We start from the raw sequence: 9,849 nt of genomic DNA on the forward strand, positions 1-9,849 counted from the left end.
ATGAGCTTTCAATGTCTATGCTTAGAAGTAATCAGGTATGGCTAGTGGAGAGTTTCCATCTGGTACAAAGTGCATGTACAGGCTGCTTGCTGGCAGTGAAATTGGGAAATATATGCCTTACCTGGGGGCACTCTCAGCTGGCAGGAATCACAGTATTCATTTCCTCCTCTTCATGTTATCCATCTTTAGTGACTTTCTTCTATGACAACAGCCTCCATCTGCAGAAGATGCCATTTGATTTTGTTGGCTGTGCACATGATCTAGACACCTGGCACTGGATCGTCGTTGATTTCATTGGTAAAGACCAAGGGGCAAAAAGGTAACTGTGCATTAGCTGTCCTGGAAATGCAACTAACTTACTCTTCAGCACTGTTTGAGAGCAACCATATCCAGCAATTATACCTACTACTTTTTGTTTGCTTCATTTCTGTGTTTTAAACAAAGACCAAGCAAATGCTGCAATCTTTATTCTACGTTTTAGCCGACACATCAAGACTGTGACGTCAGTTTGCCTTGCCATGTTTTCCTCAGGGGATGGTGACTGGGCTGGCAGCCCATGCTGAAGTTATGTTCTGTTTAAGATTGCTTGCATTCACAGCATCAGCAAGAGAGTACTGAAAATCCTGAAGACTGTGAAAGCATGGATGCTGTCTTGCTTTTGTCACAATATAATTGTTCTTATTCTGTATTCTTTTGAAGAATGTCTTCTCAAAAATAGTCTCAAGACAAAGCTACATTGTAAAAATGACCCAGGACATGCATTCCTTTCCAATGTGCTGTAGAGATGCTGGCCTGGCTTGATAATGTTGCTAGCATCATCCCCTGTCCCCTCCCAATACCTCTGAAATCCCTTTGCTAGCAACCCATAATTGCAATCCTTAGAGTGCAGATCAACAGAGTACTCCATCTTTAAAAGCAGCATAAGAGGGATACTAGCACCAACACAATTTGCAAGGCTGCCCTTGCAAATTAGTACAAAAGTTGGCATGAAGATTCAGGATTTTATCCGGGACATCTTAACTTCTGTGTTTTAGTTGGACCTGCTTGTAAATAGTAGCTTATACTGTAGGCACAAACTACTATGCATTAAGTATCTGCAAAATGCTATAACTGCAGCAAAGCCAAGCTTCAGCAGAGGCTGAACCTTGTACATCACTCCTGTGAACTCCCTTAAACATCTGTTTGGGAGCCAGAAGTCACTGGGGCACAGCCAAGGAGCCACACAGCCACCTCCTGACAATGCCTCGGTGTTAGGAAGTGTTGCGCAAAGACGCTCAAGAGGGAGGAAAATATGTGGTGGAAGGTATTAACTCTGTTGTACAAGCACCCAGTGAGACACCAAGAACGTGGTGTATGCTGCCAGGGCACATTGCAGAACAGGTGGACTCAGCCTGCGGCAAGGTCTAGAGAAGGGCTGGTGTACGTCAGTGAGCAGAAGAACGGCAAGCTCACCATTTGAGGGGACCCCAGGAGAACTTGGCTCAGCAAGGATACCATGGAATGGACGTGAATTTCAAGGTGGAGCTTTCTCAGTTTACCACAAAGAATTAAGTGGTACCTGTGGGGAGGGGACTCTGTACTGCAGTCCTGCAGTCTTGTGGAAACTCAGGCAAAGCAGATAAGTCAAATGAGTCAAACTGTAGGATTCACTTACACTGGTTCTTCGGTGTCAATGAACGTTGTTCGAAGCAGTTCCTTGAACTCCAGTCTCCACCAGTTATCTGCAAGATGAGCAAGGGAGACCCAAAGACCAGATAGAGCTAGAAGAGAGATTTCTCAGTGTTATATCCCCAGAGGGAGTGACAGTAAGCAGGGAGGTTCTGAACGCGTAGTGCCTCCCTGGCTTAGTGGCTTGCACAGAAACCTGTCCTCTTCAGAAACTTCACATTTGGTGCCTTAGGGCGTTTTCAACAGTACATTTCTGTACAACTGCCCATCTTTAATGTGTGTGAATGAAATCTGTCTGCTGATACTAACACCTGGATATTGTTTCAACAAATGGAAGAAACCCTGAATCCCGTGAAAAGAAGCTGGCCTGTGATGCAATGCATATGGGATTCACACCAAGTATGGTTCATTAAGGCATTCAGTTTGCATAGCCTTTTCCAAGACTGATTAGCTGATGGTATTACCGATTTACATCTCCATACTGGTAAAAGTTTATTGAACTGCACTGGTTTGGTCTGATGTTTGCCCTGTGCATCCAGGCAGTGATTACACCTGCCTACTATCACACTGGGTTTGTTGCCACTTTGTTGCAAAGGGAGTGAACTGGGGTTGATATTACCTGAGTGATCGATCACTGGAGCCAGGAACTACTCCCACTCAAAAGAATTTGTTTGGCTATGAGGGTATTGCATAGTGAAAAATACCAGAAACTCTCATTTTACATTTTCCACCTCATTATTCATTTCAGCCACTGAAATGGTATGACAGCAGACAAGGAGCTTTACTGAACAATTGCAGAGTCCAGAATCATATCACTGGTTTTGGAAACCAGGACTAATAGTTAACTGATGGTTTTCGTCACATCACATGTCAGGACCGGGAAATGCTAATGCAACATACTCCAGAAGTTTTGGCTGCTGATCTTTTCCAATTTGATGAGTACAAACAAGTTTCTGTGCTGTATGGATGTGATGGTATTAAACTTATAACAAGTATTTTGAAATAAAGCACCTGGAATATTCTTCTGGCTATATGTGTGTACTGAGGGCTGTGTTTTTGACACCACTTCAGGTGTTAGCAGCTCTGCTTCTGCTGTGATGCTCAGGAATTTAGTGAAGTGTTTGGCGTAAAGTTTGACTTCCGTCTGGCTGGTATACAAAGTGACAGTGCAAACCCACTGAGATCACACATTTTATCCGTCGTGTTATAACAACCTCCAGTCAAGGTGCAGGGAATGGGAGTGTCATCAGCAGAAAATGTTACTGGACCTTTATAGAAAGAAAGTAAGTTGTGGCAGGGCAGTGAATATACTGACTACCCCAAATGTAAAAGGACATATCCAAATTAAGCCCACTTCTCCTAAAAGTGGTATTTTTTTTTGTCACAGCAAGGACATTCGTAATATTATCTTTTGATAGAAATACCAAAATTAGCTAATTTCATATCAATTAACTTGATTAAAGTACTCTTTCTTTGTCTCCCTCCACTTCCATTTGCTTTTATGAGAAAGTTAGTTTTTTCTCCTAGCCCTTCTACAAGATGTTTCAGGAAAGTACCATTGTAAATTCTGTCCAGAAGAACTCTTTGCACAAATGCAAAGAAAATGGGAAGGTTCTTGTTCCGTTGCCCCTTTTCTTTCTTACCTTCCTTTGTTCTTCCTCATGGTATAAATACAAGGAAAATTAGTGCTGTTAATTCTTTCTGGTTGTGGCAAAGTTGCCTCCAAAATATGTCACCCCAAAAGTCATTTCATAATGCAACAAGAATCTTTGAGTACTAGCAGAAAATTATCCACAGAGGAATAAGATTTGACTCATTTTCCCACAAAATCAATGTGACCGTTACATTGACTGGTTTTCAGATTTTTCTCCTTAAAGATTACTCAACCATTGGAGTTTTCCTGAGATTGTGCTGATCCTTTTTGTACTATTCTTTTCTTTTTTCCTTTCTTTTTGCCAAGAGTCAACTGTTCTTTTAAGCTTAGCAAATTCTCAACTTGCCAAGCTAAATATTCCAGACAAGGAGATACTTGTCCAAAGCAGTTCTGCTGTGGTAATGCACCCTGACCTTTCAGGTAAGGTGCATTTGAGGTTGTGAAACAAGCCCTTAGGATGTGAGATGCTGCTGGAACGCCAAATTCCTTTACTCCCATTTCAGCTTTACTCCCAACTGTGTCCCTGTGATGTGACAGTTACTTATGGGACCTGCCTTAAAGGTTTTATGGTTGTGACTTCAGCTGCAAGACTGTTATCATTCCTGCAGAGAGAGCAGATGTGCTTGAAATCAAGTTTTATACTTAAAAGCCTGTCTGTGCTGTTACCAAGAGCACAGCTCTGCCCTCTTGTTGCTCATGATATTTCTGTAGCCCCTGTGACACCAGTTAGTCCCTTTTGCTCCTGTGGAAGAGCCTGACTGTGCCAGAACAGGCTCATCTGAGCAGCTCTGCAATGTGGACACGATTGCTGCTCCACCTGCCACCACAGGAATTTCTCTGCTCAGCTGTAAACTTCAAAGCTGTTATTTGACTTGTTTTATCTTATACCAACGTAGACAGAATACCTCAGCAGCTTATCTATGGGCAATCCACGCACTAACAGCTACTGTGTTCTGCTAGTCTGAGCAGCTGAATTGAGCAGCTGCCCACCTCCTCTTTCCTCTTTCTTTTTCCCTTGTGTTTGCAATCCCAGGTAAAGCCTGGAAGCTGCTAAAGGTCTTCAGAGGCTGGAGGAACTGTAGGTTTGTGGTAGGTGGTGGAGATGGCTCTGCTCTTCTTCCTTTCTCAGTCCCCAGGTGGCATCTTTCAACAGATGCTGCTGCAGCAGGGAGAAGAAAACACCCAGAAGTTTAGGGTCTGCTTCTGCCCTGTGAGTCAAGAGATGTTTAAAGGTGTGGTGCGTCTTCCTGGTAGTGCAAGGAGAGGGTCTATGTACTGTGTGGGGAATGCATAGCATTTAGGTCTTCACCTCCTGTTCTGATCAGGGAGTTGTTTTGCTTTCTGAGCTACTCTGAGAGTTTTGACTCCATACAAGAAACTCAGCCCCAAGACAAGGGTCAGGAAGAGACTCACACATGGTGCTGCTTTCCTTGTGTGGTGGGTTGGGAATCACAGGGTTTTCTTCCTCCTCCCAGGTGCTGGCAACTGCTGCTGCCATCAGCACACCGTTGGCCATGGTGGGCAAGCAGGACAGTCAGGCCAAAGTACTGTTCTGGGTGAAAAGACCTTTCAAATTTCCAAACGCAGTTTCACATAAATCAGTTGCTTAACTAATGTTTTCGATGATACTGCCTCCACATCCTGCATATTCTTAGACTGAAAAGTATTCTCAAATATACAGAATTTTTCTGCTGTTGTATGCATGAGGATGTTGTACCCAAGCCATCAATAGATAAGAACCTCTCACCAGTGCTGAGCAGAAAACAAGTGTTGTCTCTCCCCTTTGTCTGTGGGAGCTGGCAGCAGCGCTCCTATCAAGACCTGGACCAAACCAGTAAATTCCGTTGTGCCGTTTGAGTAACAGTGGTCTCTTCTCAGAGGGAAAAAAGATGAGAGGAAGAAAGAGTAAATCATAAAGTAAATCACGAGGCAGATGGTTTCTGTTTATCGCTCTTAAATTGAACACAAGTATGGGTTTTTTTCTCTGTGTTCCTTAATTTCTGTTTTCAGTTTCTTTAAAATGCTCGTAATCGGTGAGTTTAGAACCTAGAGAACCTTTCATTTGTCGAGACTGTCTTATTCCTGAGATTAAATAAGCACAGATCCCTGCGAGAGGAACTCACACTAATAACTAAGCCAAATCAACCATGTTTTGCCATGTTTTGGTACATAGGCTGGCGCCAGGCACATCCACAGATTGAAGTACTGATTTTGCAAGAGAGTATCCTGCATGGCCGTCTGCTGCAGCATGTCATCAGGGCTGACTGCTTTTATGTGCCTCTGGTCCCAAATCCCAGCAGGCTCTTGAATATTGTTGTGTCATCTTTCTTTTCAGTATTCAATAACTGTGCTTCATTTCCTTAACGAGACCAACATGCAAAATTAGAGAGGTATTGGCTGTAGAATATCAAACTCATACTGCATATGAGCAACCAACTTCCCATCCCTGTTTGCCTTTGGCTCAGAGACTGTGTTTGTAATGGAGTGCACTTGTATTTTGTACTGTAACATCATATTGTAAATCTTTTACAACCTGAGAATGACAGCCTGGGCTCGTGGGTATTTGCTGTCTCTCAAAAGAGTGAGACATGCTATAGCTCTCCGTGTTTTGCAGTGACAGACTTGGCTCTGGGTGTGGAGTAATAACAAACTTGCAAGGAACTATTGCTTCAATCCAATGAGTAGGTTCAATCAGCAATGTAGTATACCTACACTTTGTGAACAGACATGAACATAGGACTACAACAGGAGTGTGAAATTTTCTTTAATATGTTTGCATAGAAAATTGTGATTTGAAAGAATTACTCTCTTGCACAGTTTTTGTTCATTTGCACCTGTGTAATTGACTTATAAACACCTTTATTCTGCTAAAAAGGTATTTACATGCTTGACTGTATCTTTGCTATCCATACTTCTTGTGTGTAAGAAGCCTGACAATTAATGCCAAGATTAATTCCACGTTTGCAGAAGTGGGCCCACAGGTGGCTGTTAATTTCCCTTGGCATCCTTATAAGCCAACATGTTTCTGTTATTTTATTTACCAAATAAACACTATACATTTACTTAATTATATCTGACGTCATAATTTCAGGTTTTGCTTTGGCCTACAAGGGCTCAGGGCCCTCGAGGTAGCTTTCCTCATTATTAAACAACAGATATATAGCTGTAGTTAGTGAATTATGCCTGAAGACATGCATAACAAACAAATGTACAGCAGTTTCTATAATAAAGTAAAAAACACACCTTTACAGTGAAAAATGCGGTTTTCCAAACGGAAAGCATTAAGGGCACTTCAAAACTGACACCTATATTTGCTATTTTGTCCTCTCTTTGAATGAATTAATAATATCTACATTCTAAAGAGGAAAAACATGAGAAACAGCATTTACAATTAAGTGGGACAGAGATTGTTGCTGCTTTTAATATTTCTTTAACTTCAGTAAATGTTGAAATTATTTTAAGGGCAGAAGTGACTTCCAGCAGGGCCTGGTCACACCGGTGGCCATATGCTTATGAACCAAGCCCTGAGAGTTCTCGAGCTTCTTGGCACATGAATGTGTTGGTCTCTCACCTCCCTGTCTCCAGGCACATTTTGAAAAAAAATTCCAAAAGTCATCCATTATCCACAACCCTTCTCTCAACACAGGGCCTCATAGCTGCCCAAAGCAAACAGTTGTCCCCGATACTTTTTTTATATGTGGTTTTCTTTTGATTCCACCTTACATGATTGATTGTCTTTGGCAGCAACTGTGTAACTGAAAATTTAGAAGTCTGAAATATGTAAAGCACAAGGTTCTTTAGCCAGAGTTCCTGCACTCCAGAATTTGTTCCTGCACTTCATATTACATATTTCAAAAGGTAGTGCTGGCTGAAGGAAGCAGATAATGATCCAATGGCTGTTGACAGAATTGGAAGATACATTGTATGAAGTCAGTTCTGTATTTGCACAATAGATTTAATTACATGGTAAAATCAATTTATCAAGTTTTCATATTTACGGTTTGACTATTCACCATCAGCTTTCTGTATGCATTTTTGAAGGGGTCTTTTTTGGTCTGGTCCAAGCACTGCTGAACTGCTCTAATTTGTTGGATATGTCACTGTAGTTGCAATGCTTTGCTACTTTTTTTTTTCTTTTGCATTTTTATGCTCTGAAAATAACATCTTTTTCTTTATCTTTTTTAAAGATAAAGACATTCCCTGCTGATACATCTAATCCTTTTTTCGATCCTTTTACAACAGTACCACAGTTTTCTGTAAGTAGAACGTGCAACTAAAAACTGTGTATTTAACACAATTCCAACTGATTTTTTAAGTGTCAGAAATTTATGTGCTAAGCAGTCCTCAAAAAAAAAAAAAAAATAGATTCCAGGTAGAAATTAGAGTGTAAATCAGTTAAATATTCCCATTATACAAATAATCAACTTGTCTGCATTCAGACATTGCTGCTTACTAGACAGAGGATTAAGGAGTTAAAGGTCAAGGCTCACTACTAATGTGAGACTGTAGAGGACACCTGTGAAGCTCCACAGAATCTTTCCAAAGAGCAATAAGGGAATTGGGAAGACTTAGTCCTCTGTCTAGCAATTGCATGGCCTTCTGCCTGAAACTGCTTGCTGTGCTATCATCGCAAAAAGGGGGGCTTGATTTTCATTGCATTTACATCTGAATTTTAAGGAATTATAGTTAGTGTATTGATGACTACAATGGTATCTTTGTACAAACTTCCATGTTTACCTAATAACTTGAATCGAGTAGGGTTGGTAAACTGCATACAGGAAACAATTATTCGCCAATTTAAAAAATAAGTGCGATCTAAGTCCTACTTTAAGGGTAGAGGCATTATCTAATAAGTATGACAAAATTATCTACTGTATAAGAAACACTCCCTGATTATAATTATAAACCACGGTAACTGACTTCCAGTTTTTAAATTATATTCACAAAATGAAGCATTTCAGACTTTAACCTTAACTTCTACCGGTAGCAGCAATCTGTAACTGACATATAATCAGAGAACAGTAAACTTCAATCATTGTTGGCCCATGTGCAGTAACTGCATTTGATGATTTAAAAAAAAGCTTTTCTTTCACAATAAACTTGATCATTGGATTTGATCTAAATGTTGTTTTTCTCCAAATAGGTATTTTAAAGGCAGAGTTAGTTAGGCTCCCCAAGCTGTGTCAGTGCCACTGTCGAGCTCTAATTAAAGGTATCTGAAAATACACAGGACTATGCCACAGCAGCTTTTCACTAGGTCAGCCAAGTCCGGATAGTACAATTGTGGTAAAAGCTAAACCAGAGTTACAGTGTTTGTGTCTTTCATGCTTATATAAGCAGAAAGATATGCCCAGAATCGCTTTCCCACTAATTAATAATGATTGTCAGGAAAATATTTTCCTGCCTATGACAGTTATGATGAAAGCAAAATTTAGGAGGGCTATATAAAATATATTTTTATCGTTGGGGGTGTGTGTGTGTGTAGAACTTTAAAATATAAACAGAAGCTATCCTGATACACTCATCCACAGAAATTTCCATCTTGTAGAAAATGGCTGTTTCATAGTAAATTCAAATGTTGAGATTTTGTTACGCTCTGTCAGGAAAGAAGCAGAAAAGTGAAATTCAAACTAATCTTTCTGAAATTCCCTCTTTTCCCCATACAGTCCTATTTCCCTGGGCAGGGTGGAGGGCAGAAAATCCAGATCACAAATATTTAAACCACCATTATAATAAAAATCTAACAGTGTGTGATCCATCATATGATTCCATACATTCCTGCTAATGAGTTATGCACGAATATCTGTGGTAAACGAGCAGCTACCTAGAGGACTGCGTAAAGATGGGAAAACAATGAGGAAGGTTAATTGGACTTCAGTCCTGTGTTTCATGGTCCTCTGCCCCAGCCCAAAGAGATGTGCTGCTCCCCAGTAGCGTTTCAGTTTATTTTGATGCATGGGCTTTGCCAAGGGCTTGAAGATTGCTACACCACAGGCCGGAAAGATCTAGATCAGTGTTAGAACTTGCAGGCAGATCTAACTTTGAATGTTCTCCAGTCACACACAGTCCCAAATGGAAACTTTTATTAATCTGTTCCCTTGTTTTGTTTTGTTTTGTTCTTTTTTTTCTCTTTTCTTTGCTTCTCCTTTACTTTTTTTGGTTGGTTGGTTGGTTTTTTTGCTTGGAACAGAATATTGAAGTGTTACTGAGGGAAAAAAGTTTATGAACGGTGACATTTGGAATACTTTAACTTTTGTGTAGAGCTTTTGATGTGGTGGTTTATATGCAGTTGTGTTGATTTTATTGGAGGAAAAATTAGACAGCTTTGTTGCCTGGAAAGTTTAAAAATAAGCCTTCATGCCAGGAACCCCTCTGAATTTCAGAGATTTCTGTAGAGAGATGGCAGGCTTGATGACCATATTCACAGGCTGGTATGAGCCATCTAATTATACCAGTTAAATATTTGGCTCAGATATATTATGCAAGCAGATATATTTTAAAAGATATTTTGGATATATACCATAAAA

The 9,849-nt window shown here is 40.4% G+C and overlaps 1 protein-coding gene across 3 annotated transcripts in view; it reads left to right on the top strand.

Moving 5' to 3' along the window:
• Positions 1 to 9,849, top strand: part of EPB41L4B (erythrocyte membrane protein band 4.1 like 4B) — a 194,664-nt gene that overhangs the window by 157,668 nt on the left and 27,147 nt on the right. Inside the window, exon 23 of one of the 3 annotated variants that reach the window (XM_080380005.1) lies at positions 7,510 to 7,578. The exons of the other annotated variants lie outside the window; for them this stretch is intronic. Coding sequence (XP_080236131.1) covers positions 7,510 to 7,578 — 69 coding nt within the window. The remainder of the gene's footprint in view (positions 1 to 7,509; positions 7,579 to 9,849) is intronic. 3 annotated transcript variants of the gene reach the window in all.

Source organism: Falco punctatus, assembly GCF_963210335.1.
Source record: "Falco punctatus genome assembly, chromosome: 3".
NCBI lineage: Eukaryota > Metazoa > Chordata > Aves > Falconiformes > Falconidae > Falco > Falco punctatus.